This window comes from Panthera tigris, chromosome D4 (assembly GCF_018350195.1).
Source record: "Panthera tigris isolate Pti1 chromosome D4, P.tigris_Pti1_mat1.1, whole genome shotgun sequence".
Classification (NCBI taxonomy): Eukaryota; Metazoa; Chordata; class Mammalia; order Carnivora; family Felidae; genus Panthera; species Panthera tigris.
The window spans coordinates 73,637,600-73,657,821 of NC_056672.1; the positions used below are offsets into that span (position 1 = coordinate 73,637,600).

A 20,222-nucleotide genomic window follows, 5' to 3' on the forward strand; every position below is an offset into this window, starting at 1 on the left:
CGGCCCACTCTTCTGGGCACGTGGTCGCTCCATCCCTCATGTGGATTACCTAGGATTATTATGGGCCCTTGGGCACTAGGGGAGGAGAGGCGGGCAGGAAGGAGCAGACCTGGTGACCCAGGCAGCTGCTGGTGGAGCTGGCGGGAACCGGGGTGGAAGCAACCCTACAGGGTTCTCAGGCCCCAGCTCCCGCCTTTCCCCCTTCCTCTGATGATGGAGTTGGGCATGCTCAGTAAGGAAAATGTGGAATAGTCTAGAAAGTATCGAGAAGAAAGTAAGCTCCCTGCAATGGCCCTGCCCAGTGATAAGCGCTGGGTTCATTTTGAGGACTGGGCCAGGGACTGGCCGAGAGCTTCACATACTTTTTGGGCACGTGTTATTACCCCCGTTTTCCAGATGAAAAAACTAAGGTCCAGGTGGCTAAGTAACTTGCCCAGAGTCACATTTCTGAAAAGTGGCAGAGACGGGATTTGGACCCTCTACTGCCTAACTCCAAAGCCTGCATGTACTTTTAGCTACGAGGCAATTTTGCTCCACAGCTAGCTCTGTGTCCTTCCTTTGTGGATTAACGTATATTATGTATGTTAACATATACATATATAACACATACATTTTTTATTTACTTTATTTTTTAATGTTGATTTATTTTTGAGAGAGAGAGGGAGACAGAGCGTGAGAGGGGTAGGAGCAGAGAGAGAGGGAGACACAGAATCTGAAGCAGGCTCCAGGCTCTAGGCTCTGAGCTGTCAGCGCAGAACCCAACGCAGGGCTCAAACTCATGAACTGTGAGATCGTGACCTGAGCTGAAGTCGGATGCTTAATTGACTAAGCCACCCAGGAGCCCCACATATATAACATATACTAATCAAACTGCATACATACGCACACAAAGATATAGATGTACATACACATACATGCACACATACATATAGGTGAATAATTTAAAATATGCCCTATACCCAAGAGCTTTATGTGTTCCACTGTTATTTTGCTAGCAATTGCCTTCTGGAAAGATTGAACCAATTCATGCTGCTGCTAGCATCAGAGGAGGGTATTTTAAAAAGATAATTTATTCTTGTTTTCACTTCACTTCATTGATCATTGAGAAGAATGTGTTTCTTACATCTGTTTTCCATTTGTATTTTATCATTTACAAAGTGGTTTATCTGGAGGGTTGGGATGCTGTCCTTTGTTATGGATTTGTAAAATTATTTCTATTTACATACTAAGATTAGGAAGGCTTCATCTACCTTACAAATATTTTCCAGTTTGGCAGCTTGCCTCTTCAGAGTATTCATGATGATATTCACAAAGAAAAGTTTTATCTATTTTTTTTGGACCAACAATCACAGCTCACACTTACTAGGAACTTATGTCAGATAGTTGGAGAGGGTTCCACCCGTATGTAAAATTTATTGTTCTTTATTATTTAAAAAAAATTTTTTTTAATGTTTATTTATTTCTGAGACAGAGAGAGAGCATGAGTCAGGGAGGGGCAGAGAGAGAGGGAGACACAGAATCAGAAGGAGGCTCCAGGCTCTGAGCTGTCAGCACAGAGCCTGATGCGGGGCTCGAACTCACAGATGGCGAGATCACCACCTGAGCCGAAGTCAGACGCTCAACCGACTGAGCCACCCAGGCGCCCCATATTGTTCTTTACTTTTATACACAGACATTTCTTTCCTACCACATGAGCAGATAGGTATTCATTTATATTCCTAGTCATTTCATAGTATCATTTGTATCTTTAAAAAAATTTTAAACCATCTGGTATTAATCTTCATGGGGGGCTGGTATGAAGTGGGGTTGTAACTTTATTTCCCCCCCCAATATTAACCATTTATTAATTAACCTTGACTCTACTGATTATTATATGACAGACCAGGGTCTATCCCTGGCCATTCAAGTATGTGTCATTGCTCTGCTTGTATATGTTTTGCTTAAATACTATTTTATGTGACATCTACAATCTTTACTCTATGTGCCTTCCTCCCTGTCTCCCCGTTCTTTGAAAATATTTCTGGCTATTTATTCTGTCAGATGAACTTTATGCTCATCTTAATCATTTCCTTAAAAAACACCCTGGGGGTTTTATTGGAATTGCGTTAAATTGTCTATTAATTTGTGAGGAATTGACATCTTTAAAATATCATGTTTTCCTGTCTAAAACCATGACATGCCTTCTCATTTGGTTGCATTTTTTAACCATCTCTTAATACACTATTATAGCTTTTATTGCATAAGACCTGCACAGCTCTGGTTTATGTGTAGAAATTCTGTATTTTTGTTGCTGCTATGAATGAAATATTTTCCCCATTCTATTTTCTAGCTGGCTGTCAGCTTTTGAATAGGACTGTTGACTTTTGTATTTTTGTCCTTTTTGTGTTTATTTTATAACCATGCCCTGTACTGAATAATCTTATTGATTTTAATAGTATTTCTGTTGGTTCTCCTGGATTTTTTAGACAGGCACTCATACCATTGCAAAAAAAGGGACATACTTTTGTCTCCTTTTCCTCAAAGGCGAGTTGTCTCATTTGTTTTTCTTGCCCTATTGCATTGGCCTGAACTTCTAAATGCATGATATCCACGTTATTTTTAGAGGAAGTCTGAGCCAACCCTAGCCCTAGAGTTGTCTCTTGGGATTCTAATCACTCATGTGCTCATTTGTGAAATATTTTATGATGCCTCCTCTGGGCCAGGCCCTGTGCTGGGTACTTGGATTAGAGATGACTTACATGGGGCATTTCTGGCCCAGAATTTCCCAGTCCTTCGTGATGTGTCCCTTCTTTGTGTCAGCCCCTCTCTTGACCTCAGCCACTCAGAGCCCTCTGTTCTCTCTACTTCCCAACCCTACCTGCAGAAAAGGAGCTCAACATAGTTACCACCCCCACTATATTTGTAGCATTTATGGGTGAGGATATACCTTTCTACCTGTCTTCTAGTTCTCAGAGGCTCTGTTAACTAGTCCAGATGGAGTACTATTCCCCACACAGAGAGGGAAAGGGGCTTGCCCAAGGTCACACAGGCTTGTTGGCTGGAGAGCTGAGTTGGCAACAAGGCTCTCATCCTCACCAATGGCTAAGCAATTAATTAGACTTTATAGATTCCTTCTATTTCTCACTGGGGAATCTGCGTGAGTCTGGCTGGGAAGCCATAGTCTTCTCCATCCCAGAAGTCACACATGCACCTGACTAGGGATGCCTCGAGCATCCCTGCAGCTAAAACTTCATCTGCCTCCCTCCTTGTCTCCCTCCAGCCTGAGCTTAGCTGGAACTCCCTTTAGGAATTTCCTGTCAGTCTGGGTCAAGTTCTCCCTGACTTCCTCCTGTACTCCACTTAGCACTGGGTTGTAGTGTTTTCATCTGCAGTGAAATGAAATGTAAAGAGCTTGGGCTCAAGAACCAGACTGCCTGAGTCTAAATCCCATCTACAAATTGTCTGACTTTGGACAAGTCACTTATCCTCTGTGCCTTAGTTTCCTCATCTGTGAAATGGGGATGGTGATTGTTGCTACCTCACAGATTTATGTGTCCGGGGATCAGAAGAGCTCCCAGAAAATGCTAGTGCCTGTAATGATAACAGGCACTCTTTATCATTACTCGTCTCTGGTTTCTCCCTCGAGAGTCCCCCATGGACATGAACTGGGTCTTGTTCCCCACTGCAGTTTTCCCTGTTTTTACCCCAAGACTTGGCTCAGAGTAGGTGTTCAGTATGTATCTATATTTGTAGCTATTGTACTGGGGCAAGGATTATGTCCCAAGCACTGCGCTAGCTGCTCATAATGCAGAGAGAAATCTATAAAATGGCCCAGGTGAGGAACCCGGACAAGGGAGCAGGTCTGTCACCTCGTGGGGTCTCAGTTCCACCTTTTATGAAGTGACAGAACAGGATACACAAAGACCCACCCCTGACTGCATTTCAAGCCCAGCTCCTCTCCCAGCTACAGACTGAGGTGGGCAAGGGCGGGGTGGGGGAAGCTGCTGTCCTTTTTTGGCCATTGGAATCCTTGGTAGCCCTGAGCCTGGCCTTGTACTTGCACCATGGACATAAAAGGCATCGGAGCAGGGCTCGTGAGGAGCCAAGGCTGGGAGACTGTGTGTGAGGGGTGGCCCGTGTGGGGTGGGGGATCCCAGAGGGTGGGCTCTGCAGAAGTGACCTGCAGGGACCCAGGTGGGCAGAGAGCTGGCGTTCCAACGGGAGGGGCCAGTCTCCCGCCTGGGGCAGCTGCCATTTGGTCAGAGGGAGTGCGGGAGAGTCGTCCGGGCTTCTCATTCATAACTGAGTAAGTGAGTGCTTTGAAGTCAGACAGACCAGGCGCTAGCTGAACCTGGGAAGACCTCGCCTCTTACCTGTGTGTCACCACAGGCTGTGACCCAGCCTCTCCGAACCTGTGTGTCGATCCTGAATTGCAGTGAGTGGGTGTTAAGAGGTCTAATGGACACAGTACCGGGCACGGAGTAGGTGTGCTGTGAATGACCTTCTCTTCCCTCTTTAAGGCTCTATCCAGTTCAAATGTGGCAATGTCTTGTGGAGAGTGGCTGAGTCAGGATTTGGAAGGGCTGAGTTCTGATGAAGAAAGGAGCCAAGTGGGAATTAATTAAAGTTGGCCAAACCACCCCTCCCATGTGTCACATCCATTATCTCACTGGCTCCTTGCCAGGAAACCTAGGACGCTGGTGGATGTGTGTGTGTGTGTGTGTGTGTGCGTGTGTGTGAGCACCTGTGCGCGAGAGAGTGTGTATGCATATGCCTGTGCGCGGAAGCGTGCACGTATGTGCGTGCACCCATGTGCATGTCTGAGTGCGGGTGCACGTGCCCTCCTGCACGTGTGTGTCTGTGTCTGTGTGTGCGTGTGTCCTGGGCAGCCCCCGTTTTAAGGCTCAGGGCAGTGAAGTGACTTGCCCGAGGGGCCTCTGGGATTCCGTGCCTTCGCCCCAGGACTTCTGACTCAGGGCCCAGCCTGGGGAGGGAGCGTGGGAGTGAGCGTGAGGGACAGGGATCAGGGGTTCTTGGAAGGTGACATCAGGGTGGACCGACTCTCCAAAGGACTGTTTTCTGAGTAATTTAGCCATGTTGGGCCAAAGGACCAGGCTGGCAGCCAGGAGCACTCTGCAGCCCTGTAAGAGATGCAGCTGGCAAACTCCACGGGCCCTTTCCCTCAGCCCCAGGCTCTTGGGAGCCAGGATCCTCACGATGGGGACGCTTCCGTATGCTAGACACAAAGGGTGCTTGTCTCTGACCGGGCACCCTCTGCTCACTGGCTTCTCCCCAGTTTACCATCTTTTCTAACTCATCGGGTCCCAGGGCATCCCAGAACACAGACCTGGGAATGACCACTTCAGGGGTCTTAGCTCCGCCAGTGCCTCATCTTGGGGCCTCAGACAGTCCCTTTCCTCCTTCTAGCCTCAGTTTCCCCAAATGTATCAGGGAGTGACAACGCTTCCCTCACCCTGAGGGAAGGATCTCATGAGATGAGGGCTTTGCAAACGGTAGAGGGCAATGCACAGATGTAAGTGGGTGTTACTGCACCGACCCTCGGTAATTAGAGAATAGCGAGTTGAGTGTACAGGAAATTCAAGGAGAATCGGTCATGTGTCTTAGATGTGTCTCTCAGAAGCGGTCTGAGAGCTCAGGGGAACAAGCCCGGAGGCGGTCTTAGCAATACACACATGCAAGGACTCGGCACCCAGAGATCTACCGGTTGGTTGGGGAGGACACGTTCAGGCTGCGTCTTGAAGAATGTCTATGGCTTGGTGAATGAGGGTCGAGGACTGGCTTTCTAGGTGGGGGTAACTGCCTGAGCAATGACCGGGCAGCGGGGAAGCACAGGGCATGGCTGAGGGTGGGCTGTGGTCTGGCAAGGAGGAGAGGGACCCTGTCTGTGGGTTTGGCTGCTGGAAAGAGAGCCAGGTCTGCAGAGGAGGGGTGGGAGCAGATGACAGAAGATGTGGGACACACAAGGAGGAGTTTGGATGTGTCATCATGCAGTCAGTAGGGAGCTATGGAAGGTGTTAGCACAGGGAGGAATTGAACTGGAGAAGACCCCACTGGAGGTGTGTGAGCCGCGGTGGGGGGACGGATGGGAGGGCATTTTAGTAGGAGGCAAGGCTTTGAGCAGAGCTTGTGGGGAGCTGGCCTCTCTAGATGACTTGGTGGCCAAAGTGGAATTGTTTTTGTTTCAGGGACAGAAAGGGGACCCAGGGCTCTCACCAGGAAAGGCCCACGATGGGGCAAAGGTAGGTTTCCAGGGACCCCAGCATTGAGGGAAGCGGGGGAGAAGACAGTAGGGAAACTGCCACGCCCTGGCAGAGACCGCCGTGTGACAGAGGCAGGGGTGGGAAGTGGCGAGGGAAGAGTGTGGTTTGGTGTTTGCGTTGAAGTCCTTCAGCTGTCCCCATGCCAAACCCAAGGTCTTTCCCTGTACCTTCTTTGGGGCTGCAGCCAATAAAGCCAACAAAAGATTTGGCCTATGGACAAACCCTTGGTGAGTGACCTTTTGTGTAATGCCCTGCATTTCTGCGGGGCCCTCCAGGTGACCCTTGGCATCCAGAAGCTTCTTGGGAGCATACAGCCAGGAAGCTTCCAACAGACATTCAGAATCCCCTCTGAGGTTAATTCGGGTGGACAGGTCTGTGGATTTCTAGGAGGTGGGCCAGAGATTCAGGGCTCCCTAGCTCTGAGGGCCATGAGACCAGAGTTTCTCGGGGAAGAGAGAACGCTTAGGCCAGAGGACTTCATCTATCCCTGAAGCACTCCCCTCCATAAACTGATTAAGGGGCTCGAAGGAGCACAGGACAGGTAGGAACAGGGGAACCCAGACTTTAAGGACCCCCCGCACTCAGACATACATATCTTGGAAGGAACACGCGAGTCTGTCTGGCTTCCTTCTGGACACAGCCCAGGAGCCCTCCTGATGGACAGAACACTGCTTCTCAACCCAGCCCCCTGTGCTTGGCCACACAGAAGAGGCAGCTCCCTTTGATTTCCCCAAGAGAACAGTGGCTCATTCCTTCACACCCTCCCTGATAATTGTTTCATTCAGCAAACATTTACTAGGTACAGACATCCACATCCATGCCCATTTGCTCCTCATTGAAACCTTGTCATACAGGACCGATGGGCCCAGCTTGCAGATGAGAAAACAGAGGCCTCAGAAGCCTTTGCTGGAGGTCACACAGCTGGTCAGGTGCAGAGCAGGATTTGTAGCCGGGTCTGACAAAGTCCGGGGGCCCGGGCTTCTCTCTTGCTCCTGGGTTGTCTGTTCTCTGGTCTCATGGCAGAAGTGCCCCCTACTGGGTGACTACCTTGCCCAGCATGGATGAGGAATGGGCAGAAGGGAAGGTGTCTCAGGAATGCAGAGAGGGCAGATCGGAACGGGACAGACAAGTTGTGTGTCCCCTGGGGCAGTGGTTTTCAAACACGGTTTTAGCAGCACGCCTTTCCCTAAATGCTAGCTTGTGCCAAAGTCCAGTGTATGAAGTAGGTCAAGTGGAGTGACTGGGTTGGTGGGGAGGGGCTGGGGATCTGCCCACTCGGCCGCCCTCACGCCCCTCAGAGGCCTCTGGGCCTCCAGGAATCCTGTTCGCAGACAGCTGGCCATACGAGGGCACACCTGCAATTTCATGAGGGTCTCTGCTCCCGTCCCCTGCCTCACCCCTTTGTCTGTGTTTTGCAGGGCGACGTGGGCTTGCCTGGGCTCTCTGGGAATCCAGGACCTCTTGGACGAAAGGTACACCTTGGTTTCAACGCTTTGCTTTGTCCAGTGGGTTTTCTCTCTAGCTTCCCAGCTTCTCAGCTTCTCTCATCTTCCGGGACTGACAATGCTAGTGCCTATTCCAGGAAGTCCTCCTGGAGCCCCAGCCTGTAGGCCAGGAGCCTCCACTCTGCTCCAGGACCCTTGGCCCATCTTAGTTATTTTCCGCCTTTCCAAGTCTAGCCTCACCGACCAGGGTGTACGAATCTGGTTTGTCACTCTCCCTGATGAGCCGAGCACAGGGCCTGCGCGTAGTAGGTGTTCAGGAAACGGGAGTGGTGGGGGTGGATGATGTAGGTCAAGGGTCCGCTACTGTTTGCAAGATCGCCGATGGGGTTTCCAGTAGGCACATCGGCCTATAGCCGTGTCTTCAGCTTCCGCCCTGGCTCCCAGCTGTGGCTGCAGCCACCCTCTCTCTGGGCCATCTGGTTCTCACCTGGACCGATGTGGTATCTCCTGGCTCCGTCTTGTCCTTGCTCTGAGGGTCCCTGTGGCACAGGGGGACTTGGAGTGTCACGTCCCCTGCATCCCCTTCACCCTCCGCGGCCAGATTTAAGGCCACGCCATAAATCTGAAGAGGCCAGACCCAGACAGGAGTCCGTGGCTGTCTGTGAGCTGGGGAAACATGGTATTTTCTGGCTCAGAGAACACAGAGGGACTCCCTCTCCCCACTCGCTTCCCCTCCATGCTCCAGTACTTTCTGATGGATGAGGTGTGAGTGGAAAAGTCTCTTTCCAGCACCGGCTCATAAAGCAGCCAGTGGTGGTCTCGCTCTGCGTGGGGGTGGGAGTCCAGCAGAGGTGGCAGGAGATGGGAAAAGCAGACTAGACCAGCTCCTGCCTGGGTTCCAGGGCTCCCTGCTCTCAGCAGATGTCTGAGGGGGCCCGGGGCCCCCATCCGAGTGGGACCAGCTTACCTGAGAAGGGAGAGGCGTCTTTTCTAAGCTGAGGAAGAGCCTCCGTGCGGTTGGAAAACTGGCAAAGCCATTTACGCCGAGGCCCTCAGGCCCTGGCTGAGGCTGACACGCAGGAGTTTGGTCTGTGGCAGACCAGGGTCACCTGCTTGTGGAGGGAGGTGGGCAGAGCACGGGGCAGCGCGGGTCCCAAGGCAGGGACCCCTGACCAAGTGGTGGGAGCCGGGGAGGAGGACCGATGGGCTAGAATAGCACCTAGAAACGTCACTGTTGGTGAGCACTCTCTCCTCCCAGGAGCGTCTTTGGTGACAACAGCAGCCACTTCATCCTGATCCTCTTGCGTGGCTTTCCTGCATCATCTCGAGTGGGGAGCCTTGGGGAAAGGGGACATCAGTGGGTGAGGGGTGAAGTTAGCATTCTGTTTGCTCACCAGCACATTAAATTTGGTTGTCACCTCAGTGTGACGCCAGTTATCCTATTTATTCATTTATTTAACAGCATTGGTAGAACGCTTATTCCGTGGCAGGCAGGATGCAAGGCATGGGGCGGGGGGCTGAACAAATAGACAAAAATCCCTGTCCTCCCCAGAGCTTGCGTCCCTGTGTGTGTGACAGGGAGACAGATAATAAAAAGAAAAACAGTAAAAATAGAAGGACAAATGGCGAATGGGCAAAAATCGGCAGGAGAAAGGGAGTTTGGGTTGGGGGGGTTCCCATATTCAATAGTGTGACAAACTAGAGGGTGTGCAAAGAGGGACTGTCCTTGGTCATATTGATGTCTCACAATAGCTTCCAAGAGTTAAAGCCGTATTATGCCTATTTACAGCTGAGAAAACCGAGGCTCAAATAGACATTCATTCATTCATTCATTCATTCATTCTTCCAATCGGTTAGCAAATATAGACGTAGGTACCGGGCCCCATACTGACCCTGGGAATGAACTCATCGAGGGCCTCATGGAGAATGAAGTCTATAACGGTGCTTCTCAGCCCCACTGTGCCTTAGAACCAGTGGGGGGGCTGTGGACCCCACCGCACAGATTCTGATTCATTTGGTGTGAATGCGACCCAGGTACAAGATTCCTAGCTGCAGCTGAGACCGAGGGCCACTGATTTAATGGAAATACCTTCTAGGGTCGCTAAGCCGCAGAGCTGGGATTTGAACCCAGGTCTCTGACCTTCAAGCTCTTTCTGTCTGCACAATGCCAATTGAAATAGCTTCTCAAATAAGAGTGGGACCATCAAGTGACAAAGAACCTCCCCACCTGAGAAGGGTCATTTGCCTGCCGTCCAGCTTGCTGAAGGCCTTTGCTGGGCCAATTCCCACGGGCTGGGCAGGCCGGCAGACCAGGCCAGAGAGACCCGGACGGAACCCAGCTCTGTCCCCTCTCCTGCTGTGCGAGCTTGGGCAAGTGGCCTCACGTATCTGGGCCTCAGCTGCGTCAGGGAGTGGTTGGGATTCAGGGAGAGAGGCTGGATGAAATGAAATGTCACATCTGGCATGGGGCCAGTGCTCGGTAGGTACCACACACCAATTTGTTGAATGAACAAATGATCGTGATGACCACGAAGGAAAAACACCGAGGGTCTTGCCCCTCTGGTCCCATCCATCATCTAGGCTGGTTACCAGGTAACCACCCTCCGCTAGTCAAGAAGGCTCCCAGACCCCCATTTGCACCTTGGGAGGGTGGAGTCCTGTGCCGTCCCTAGTCTGACCCTCCTGCTTTCTTCCCTTAAAGCAGCGCTTCCCAGCTGGGGTGATGTGGCCCCCCACCCCGGAGAACAGGTAGCGATGTCTGGAGACAGTTTTGGTCATCAGAGCTGGGAGGGGGAGCTACTAGCTTCTCACGGGTGGAAGCCAGGGAGGCTGTTGAATATCCTACGATGCACAGGACAGCCTCACAGCCTCCACGGCAGAGACTCACAGCCCACAGTGGCCGCGGAGCCAAGGCCGAGAGCAACTCTGCGGCGTAGAAGCCCTTCTCCCGATCCGACGTGCCCTGGACCTCCCTGCCTCCCTGCCCTTGGCACGCTCTCTCTTCCACACTCGTCTTCACGCATCTGTCCCTCGACCCTGTTCTCAAACACCGTCTTCTCCAAGAGCGCCTCCCCAGCACCCCCAGGCAGAAATCACGCCTCCGCCCTCTGACCATCCAGCCCATCTTCTCAGCCCCTTTGGGACTCCGGCAGGAGACTCACTGGTGTCCTTGGCACATTGTTAGCTGGAGCAAGTGCACAGAGGACCTGTTCATCCTTGTTTCCTTGTGTGGGGCTTAGCACGGTGCCGGACACACGCATCTGCAGGCCTCGGAATCTCCCTTAACACACGGCCCCACGTAGACGTGACTCATGGTAAAATTGGTACTCAGTTGAAACTTCCTCCCGGCTCCCTCTTGCAGCCGTCACCCTGCCCACGGGCCTTCCTGATGCCCCCTGACTTGGCCACTTCCATGCAGAGCCCCTGCCAAGAACCTTCTCCAGGCTCCCCTGCTGCTGGGCTGCCCTGGGCTTCTGGGGCCCCTGCCCACTGCTCTACTCCTGTTCTGCTGTCTAATCCAGTGCCTCCTTCAAGCCCATTTACAATGCCACCCCTTTCAGTTGGCCGTCTACACTGTCCTAGCATGTGGTGCTTCTCCCTCATTCCACTTAATATGTGTTACCTTCTAGAAGGTGGGGAATGAGGTTGTTTTGTTCACCAGTGTATTCTTAGTGCGTAACACAGGGTCATCCTTGGGGCTCAGCAAACCTTAGTTGAATGAATGAACCAGTGGATGAATGCGTGAGCCATACAGAAATTGTGTCTTCCTGCCCGACCTGTCTCAGGTACCCCCTGAGCAGACTTTGCTGTCAGATGCCTGGCTGTGTCATGAGGGACTGTGCTTTTGGACAAACCACACACTTTTGAATCTTACAACTTCTGAGCCAACACAATGCTTTATGATTTTTTTTAATGTGTATTTATTTTTGAGGGACAGAGTGCGAGTGGGGGAGGGGCAGAGAGAGAAGGAGACGGAATCCGAAGTAGGCTCCGGGCTCTGAGCTGTCAGCACAGAGCCCGACGCGGGGCTTGAACCCACAAACCGTGAGATCATGACCTGAGCCGAAGTCAGATGCTAAACCGCCTGAGCCACCTAGGCACCCTAACACAATGCTTTAAGAGGCCAGCTGGGGAAACTGAGGTTCAGAGAGGAGCAAGGACTTGGCCAGTACCGTGTAATGAGTCACTCTGCCTCCTGGCGTGTTTCTTCCTCGCTGATCCTTTCTGTTAAATGGGGCTGTGTCTGCTGAGGCGATAGAGAAGTTTTGTGAGGAGTTTGCCGGAGTGCTAAGCAAGTATGGTGAGTTCCATTTTACTGCAGGAGAAGCTGGGACCTTGCACACACTGAGGTGGAGCCCGGAGGAATGGCTGAGGTCTAGGCACGCATTGCTCCCCAGGACCCCCAGGCAAAAGCAGGACCCCCCGCCTCCACCCTCCCTGCCCAAAGCCCAAATAGCATCCCGGCCGACGGGGAGACTGTCTGCAGCAACAGTGAGGTGATGTCTGGTTTCTCCTTGTGCATTGTAAGCAATGATTAATCTGGCTCCCCAACCAAAATATAGACCGAGTTCTATTATAAACATGGGTCCTGTGGAGACCCGCCTGCTGGGCAGCCAGAGGCCCCTTACAGATTCCGTGGTCCCTGGAGCTCCCCCGAAGCATCTGCTCTCCCCTAGTACCAGCCACGCACCTATCGCACACGGGGAAATCACTGCCCGTGGGTCCACCTTGCGGTTACTGCCCACCCCGTAATTGCTGGGGCCCAGGAGAAGATAATGGCTTAGATTCTTCCAGGTCCTGGGGCCCTGTCATTTGAAGCTATTTGGCTGGCCCCAGCTTGGTAAACAGTGTCAAGGTACTTCCAGGGAGCATAGGAACCTCCCCCACCCTCACCCCATGCCTTGGCTGTGCTCAGTCTCTGCTGCTCTCAGCCAGACAGGAGAAATGGGTGTTCACGGCAATGTTCAAGGCCCTTTAGGGTGTGATGATTGGGACAGACCTAGGAATCGTGGCCTTTTGGACAAAGCACAGCCCAGTGGGTCTCGAGTCCTAGGGAACAGTCTGGGCTTGACCATAACTTGCTAAGTAACCTTGGCCAAGTCCCTTCCCCCTGGGAAGTTTCTCAGGCCTGTCCAATGACAAAGGTGGTCAAATTGATGGCTTAGGTCCCTTTCACCTCAGATATTCCAGGGTTCCATGACTGTCTTCTGTCCTAGTAATGCTGCAATGATCCATATGCTCTATCCCAGGGACGAGGGTCTATAAGGGGGTCTTTCCTTGTGTGGCCCTGTGGCTCTTCTAGGTGGGCCTTGGGCCTCGGTAAGTATGTCTTATCCCATGATTGGGTGGTTAGGATATAGAGATTGGAGTCACAGCCTGGTATTGCCCCTGGGAAGCTGTGTAGCCTCAGGAAAGTCTCTTTACCTCTCTGAGTCTGTTTATTCATCTGGCAAGTGTGCCTTATAATTCTTACTTGCTAGGGGGTGATTGCAAGGAGTTGATGAACGGATGTATTTATTTAAGGCTTTAGTACCAGGCCAGGCAAAGGGCAGGTCACTGCCCACGTCCCTGAAGATCATTCATTTCCTTTTTTCTGTGTCCTGAGTAAAGGGTTTACTTGAAATCTTCTGAGATTTCACTGGTGGTCCTTCTCTGCTGAAGTGTTGCTTGCTAGCGATTTCTTTCTGGCTGCAGGGGAAGCCAAAAGAGCTGGTGATGCTCAGGGACTCCCTGGTTCCCTTTCATGGTTCTCTTGGGATCTTTGCCCCGTGATTGCACTGGCTCTTTGCAGCAACCCGAGGCCGGCTGAGAATGGCAGAGTGAGGCTCAGAGAAGGCAGTTGCCTGAGTGGAATCACACAGCCTGAGCTCAAGACTCGATTCCGCTCTTCGTGGGCAGGGCTTTGCTTGCTCTTCCTCACGTGCAAGTTCCAAGTGGAGAGAGGCTAATAAAGGCGATTACATGTGTCATATTATGACACGTCCCTGCTCCAAATCCCCCTGTGAGTTCCTGCCATCCTAATGCCTTCTGCGCTCTGGCTTCTGGCCTCTTCTTAACCACCACCTCCCAGCCTCACCCCTCACCCATTCTGCTCCAGTCACATAGATCTTGTTCTTCCTCAAACCCACCAGAGAGCATTCTTGCCTCAAGTCTTTAGCACCTGCTGTTCCCTCTGCTTGGAACACCTTTCCGCCCAGAGCTAGCTCAGCTCATTTATCTCTTCGAGTAGCCTGCCCTGCTGCCCACCTGTGGTCCCACTCTGTCCCCAACACAGCCTCTCTCTGTCGTCTGACTCTGCTCACTTTTCTTCATAGTGTTCGTCATGAGCATGGGTGCACCATTTTTAAAATTTTTATTTTTAATCATGGTAAAAACCATACCACATAAAATTTACCACCTTAACCGTGTTTAATGGTGCAGTTCGGTAGTTCTAAGTACATTCACATCACGGTGGAACCCAACTCCAGACCTTTCCCATCTTGCAAAACTGAAACTCTCCGCCCACGGACACAACAACTCCTTATTTGCCCCTCCTGCAGACATTATCTTTTATATTTATTTGTTTTTATATCACCTTAATTAGACCATAAACTCCATTAAGGCAAAGGATGTTGTCTTCTCACTCACCCCATGCCTACAGTGGTACCAGTGCATGGAAGTTCAGTGTTCATTGAATAAATGAATGAAATAGGAAGGTCATGATGGTAACAGCAGCTGGTCTTTACAAGGCCCTTGAATTCAACACCAGACACGGTGCTGGGCACTTTCCACACGTGTCATGTGATCCATAGGCCAACCCTTATATTTCCATTTCCAAAAGATGAAAGCAAGGCTCAGAGAGGTGACCTCAGTGGCTCCAGCTCGTAGGGCCATCCAGTAGCGAGGCAGGATGGTTCCAGATCAACCCGAAACGAGAGATCTTAGCCACTCTGCACGTGAGCGGCCGGCTGTAGCCTATGCTTCTGTTTGCTCAACGGGGGAAAGACCATGTGCCCAGGGTAGAAAACTCTCCCATGTTGCATCAACCTCATGGGCCCCAAATGAGATGTAATCATATCGCTGAGCAGTCCTGAGGTATGAGTAGGTACAGGAGGAATGCTTGTAAACTCCCCAAACGTCTTGGATCAAACCAACTCTGCTGTTTGTAATTAAGAGTCCTGCTTCCCGGGGGCTTGCGGGTGGTGCTGAGTGTGTGTGTGTGTGTGTGTGTGTGTGTGTGTGTGTGTGTGTAAATGCATGAACTGTACATGCCCGAGGTGGCTTCGGGTGTCAGAAGGAGCCAGTGGTGAGTGTGAACCCTCTGCTTCTTAGCAGTGGGACTCAGAGCAAGTTCTTGGGGCTTAGTTTTCTCCTCTGTAAAATGGAGATGGGAATCCCTGCCTCCCCCTGCCCCACACCTCGTCTGGCTGTCATAAGGGCCAGAGGAGGTCATGGAGGTGTAGTCTTGGGTGAACAGGAGTGCACAGAGGGGGTCCACAGGCTTCATCTCGTTTATCACCCTCTGGGGGAGCCGTAGAACGTTGGAGTTCTCAAACACCAGAGCTAACACCCTTGGCTAAGGTCCAGAGAAGGCTAGAAACCCACCAGGGTTGCACAGCAGATGAGGGCTAGTGTCTGAACCAAGCCCTGGGCTCTCTGTGTGAGGGGGCCTAATGGAGATCTGTGTGGCTGCCCTCTCTGAAATGGAAACCCCTGCCTCGTCTTATTTTACAGCTGCTCTAAGGCGATGGAAGCTTGAAGTCTGGGGTTTCCCTTCAGAGAGCCCCTAAGTCTTAGGACATGGCTCGAGTGGTTCATCCCTAGGGCCACGTGAAAGCACACACTTGTTTGATTCTTGATCTAGACACCTGGCCGTGGACCACGGGGACAGAGGGTCAGGGTTAGTACTCGCTCGTTGCCGGAGTCCTTCAGGCATTTGGGTGGCCTCTTCCTCCCTGGAATGAGAGCTGGGACCAGCGGGTTAATGTATTTCGGTTAATGTATTTGGTCGGTATGTGTGAGATCTTTTCTGATAGGGGGCTTGTGAGGAGGGGCAGGTCTTGACCCAGATCCCAGCATTACTTGGTGGTTGAGCATATCCCAGACCTGAAGGTCCTAATTGGCCCACCCATCCCTTGAGAAATCACTCCACCCTGGCTTTGGACGGGCTCGGATTTGGAAAGGATGGTTGGGATACAGCATCACTCCACTACACGTGCCGTATCCCAGTTCCGCTCCCAAAGCCCGCCAAAAGGGCGAACAACTCTACTGATGGCTTCTGGTCTGAGAGCCACTGGTGGCAGAGGAAACCGCAGCAACCTACCAACCTTGATGGACATGTGTCCATTCGCTGGTCGCTGAACACACACTGCACCCCTGCCGGACGTCCACAGAGCAGGCAGTGCTGAGAAGGCAGGCAGGGAGGCTGGGCCTCTGCCATCCGGTCCACAGGCCCAGGGCTGCCTTCCCCGGGCTGATGTCGTTTCTTCCCCCCACAGGGACACAAGGGCTATCCTGGACCGGCGGGGCACCCTGGAGAACAGGTGAGGGCCGCGGCCCCAGCTCTGCCCTGTTTGCTCTCCACCCGCTCCAGCCCCTGCCTGCCCCTGGCCTCCTCCCCCGGCCCCGTTCCATGAGTGAGCCCCAGAGCCAGGCAGCTCTGCCTCCCATCCTGCTGGGGCCCCAACCCTACCCTACCTCTCCCCCAGCCACAGCTGCCTGAAGGGGCTGGAGTCCACGCCGGCCTGGCGTTGGCATGAGCCACTCGACTCCAGTTAGAGCCATGAATAGCTGGCCTGTTCCGGGCGATGTTAGGGGATATTATACATGTCGCCACGGGGTTTGCAGGAATTTGGGCTGTGCTGGCCCAAGTCAAACAGCAGCTCCTGCCAGCGTGGGAGAGCCAGCCAGGGCTCCTCAGAGCTTTCTCAGTCCTGGGCTGCTAGCACAGGGGGTTTTGTCCTTCTGAGCTGGTCTGACCGGTTTCACAGAGGGGTGGGCTGGGGGGGGGGGTGCGGGTTGTGCAGCAGGCTGGTGGCTTCCCCTTCCTCCTGATTCATCTCACATTCCTGCCCTTCTCTTTGTCCATTGTAAGCCTCAGTCTCCCACAGCCCCCCAGACTCAGAGCTGGGCAAGGTCCTCTCCTTTCCTTATGTTTCTCTTCATTCCTTTACAGGGGCAGCCAGGACCTGAGGGCAGCCCAGGGGCCAAAGGTTACCCTGGCAGGCAGGTGCAGTATATGGCTTCTGGAAGCTCGGTGGCCATGGTGGTGTGGAGATGGCCACGGGTGCCCCCCCCCAGGCAGAGGGAGGCAGCAGGCTGGGGGCTGAGGAGCTGCGCCCGCCGGGTGGGCACTGAAGAAAGGGCTGTTCAGGGGGCTGGACCAAGGAACCCTCTCTTTGAAGGCAGTAGGGCACAGGTTGCTCAAAGAGAACAGAAGAAAGGCCTCTGGTGCTGTGGGGGTGGGGCTCCAGAGGCTCCTCCCACTCAGTCCCCCTCCCCCCCACCTCTGGCCACTCCCTGGGACTCTGACGAAGAGGTGAGGGCCTCAGGGTGAAGACCGCAGGTCTAAGCCCACTCTCCTTCTACAGAGGGGGAAGCTGAGGCCCAAAGGAGACAGGATTTGCCCTGGGTTGTTGGCAGCAGGTAGGACGTTTCCATATGTCCTTGCCCCTCTGTGTTTTATGCTGCAGGGGTTACCCGGACCGGTAGGAGACCCTGGCCCCAAAGGCAGCCGGGTAAGTGGGCTTTGGCAAGTGCCACTCAGGTGGGGCCCTGGGAGGTCAGTACCCGCCCCCCTAGCAGTCCTGATGGGAGGTCAGGGCTGCGGGGGTCTCTACACAGTGTCTGCCAGGGGGGCTGGGGCTCTGCCCTCGCACCTGAGTGCTCTCTGGAGAGCAGAGGGCGGCAGGGTGGGCAGGTGATGGGGGATCCTTGAGCCAGGTAAACCGCTTGGCTCTCGTGCCAGGCAGACTGGGCAGCAAAGGTTCTGCTGGGTGCTCGGCCAGGGCCCGGCTGCCACAACCAGGCCCGGGCTGGCCATGCCCCCCAGCACATCCCAAGTGCTAGGTGACCTAAGTTAGGGCTACTTCGTCGCCATTAGAATCCTCAGAGGCCTCTCTCCCGCTCCCCTCCCGACTGAGGTCTGGGGAGACCACCCTTTTTTAGAGAGCAGGGGTGGCTGATGGGTGATGCTACTCAGGCCCGGAGGCTAATGGAACATCTGCTCTCCCTCTCCTGGAGCAAACCCTGAGTAGCCAGCAGCCTCACTTTGCCCATCTTTACAATGGGAGCGACATCCGTTCCTACCTCGAGCATAGTTATGGAGATACCAGGAATTTGGAAGCAAGTGCTACTGAAGAGGGGCAGCGGGTGGGGGCTCCCAAGTGGGCTGTGGGCCATGGAGAGAAGGTTCTGGGTGCACTGAATGAGGGCAAATGGAGTTTGAAAGATGAAGAGATGATATGGTGGAATCCCATTGTCTACATACAAGGAAACTGGATTCATGGTCGGGACGTGGCGCCCCGGTTTACTCTGCATGCCTACAGCGGGGCTGGGATGGGGACCCGGTGTCCTGAGGACTAGACTGCTGCCTCTCAAAGAATGCTCAGCAGATGGGTCATACAACCTCGGTCAGGCCGGATCAGGTGTGATGTGGCCTCCACTCCTGAGCCAAAGCTATTTATGGCCACAGTCTGGACCTTAATCCCTGGGGCTGACATGTGGCTGTTAGAGCATCTGGGAGGTGGGCAAGGTCCTCGTTGTGTGGTGATATCGGTGACGATGTTGATGGTGCTCGTGACAGCGGGGGCCGCGGAGGCTCCTGTCCTGGGATGCTGGGCCTCCTTTCCTTCATCCAGCTGTTCCCATGCACCGTGGCCCCAGGGGCAAGCTGATGACATCTGGGGCTGCTTGCTGTTGGCCATGCTGATGGCATCTTGAGACCACCTGTGGGGAGAGAGCTGATCTGGCCCCAGCACCCCGCTCTCTGGGTCACAGGGCGCTGAGCACCCTGGATCAGCCGGGGCCACTCAAGCCACCCTCCCAACCCCGCCACCACCGGCCCCATATTTATAAAAGAGAACGCAGGCTTTGGAATCCGGGCGGCTGGCTTTGAGACCTGCTGTGGCCCTCAGCAGCTGTGGGGTGCTGGGCAAGTTGCTGGACCTCTCTGAGCTCATTTTCTCATCTGTAAACCTGGGATATAGGCCCTGGTCGGCAGGATCAATAAGTGTCCCTCATTACAGTGATGGATATTTACTAGAATGCCAGGAAGGAGGCTCAGTGACCTCCTGACCTACTTGGGAAGAAGGGATGGCTGTGAGCCTGTGTGGGCTGCTCATTTGTGGGAGGCAGTGTAGCCGAGGGGTTAGGAGGCCTGCCCAGGAGGAGTCAGTTGACTCGAATTCAAATACCGGTTCTATCATAGTCCAGCCGTGTGACCCTGGGTGAGTCATTTCACTTCTGGGTCTAACTGTTCACACCTTTACAGGGGGCTGGCTGGTAATGCCTGCTTCTGGGGAGCGGGCGTAGTGAGGACACGGTAGATGCTTCATTGCGTGCGAAGCCCCGAGAACTGGGCCTGGCACGTAGTTTGTGCTCAGCAAATGTTAGCTTTTGTTAGCGTTATCATTAAATCATTCCACAAAGATCTAGAGAGTGCAGATAATGATAGGAGCTCTGGGCTGGGTCCCCTGCCCTTGAGAAGTTCCCAAGCTAATGAGGACATGAAACATGGACACAGATAATGAAGATACATCGGAGAAAGTGGTAAATCCTATTGACTGAGGAGCAAATGCGGTGTGTGGGTGGAGGGAAGAGATGGTTTCTGGCGTGGGGCAGCAGGGGTGCTTGCCGGAGGAGAGAGAGCATTGGAGCTGGGCTTGGAAGGGATTGCTCTGCCGTCCCTGGGGTGGGCAGGGCAGGTGGAGGGCGCCTGGAATAGAGGCCGGAAGGTAGAAAACCAGGTGCATGCCAGGGCAGTGGGCTCCCGGCTCCGCTGACTACTTGTGTGGCTTCCTTGTCCGTCCACTGGGGGAGCAGACAGCCCGTGTGCGGTGTCCTTGGGTGGGTTGAATGCCGCGGCATATGTGTGCCGGGCAGGACATCGGCGTGCCGGAGTGGCAGCCGCCGGGACTGCTGGCGTTCAGGCAGCCACGGCTGGGTGTGAGCCCCGTGTCCAGGGCCTTTGAGGCTTGGGAGGAGGCATCGCAGGAGCCACGGGCAGACGGCAGGGTCCCTCAGAGCGGGTGGAACCTGCTACCGCTCTAGCCTCTAACCCAGCCAAGAGCTTCCTTTCTGCAGGTCCGGGAGCCCCGGTGCGGGGCGGGCCTCCCCGCCGCGAGCGCCCGCGCCCTTCCCTGGCGTGAGGGTATGTGCCTTTGGACTACATCGTGGAAGCCAGCACCATGCAGTCCATGGGCATATACACTTGCCTCAAGGCCTGTGTCATCGAGGAGCCACGGGAGCCGCCGCTGCCACCAGCGAGGAAGAGGAGCCTGGGCGTGGGAGGGCAGTGAGGGGCTGCGGGGACGGGTCG

At 53.6% G+C, this 20,222-nt stretch overlaps 1 protein-coding gene across 1 annotated transcript in view; it reads left to right on the forward strand.

Moving 5' to 3' along the window:
• Positions 1 to 20,222, forward strand: part of COL27A1 (collagen type XXVII alpha 1 chain) — a 140,205-nt gene that overhangs the window by 28,967 nt on the left and 91,016 nt on the right. Inside the window, exons 6-10 of the mRNA XM_042963692.1 lie at positions 6,186 to 6,239; positions 7,679 to 7,732; positions 16,183 to 16,227; positions 16,860 to 16,913; positions 17,377 to 17,421. Coding sequence (XP_042819626.1) covers positions 6,186 to 6,239; positions 7,679 to 7,732; positions 16,183 to 16,227; positions 16,860 to 16,913; positions 17,377 to 17,421 — 252 coding nt within the window. The remainder of the gene's footprint in view (positions 1 to 6,185; positions 6,240 to 7,678; positions 7,733 to 16,182; positions 16,228 to 16,859; positions 16,914 to 17,376; positions 17,422 to 20,222) is intronic.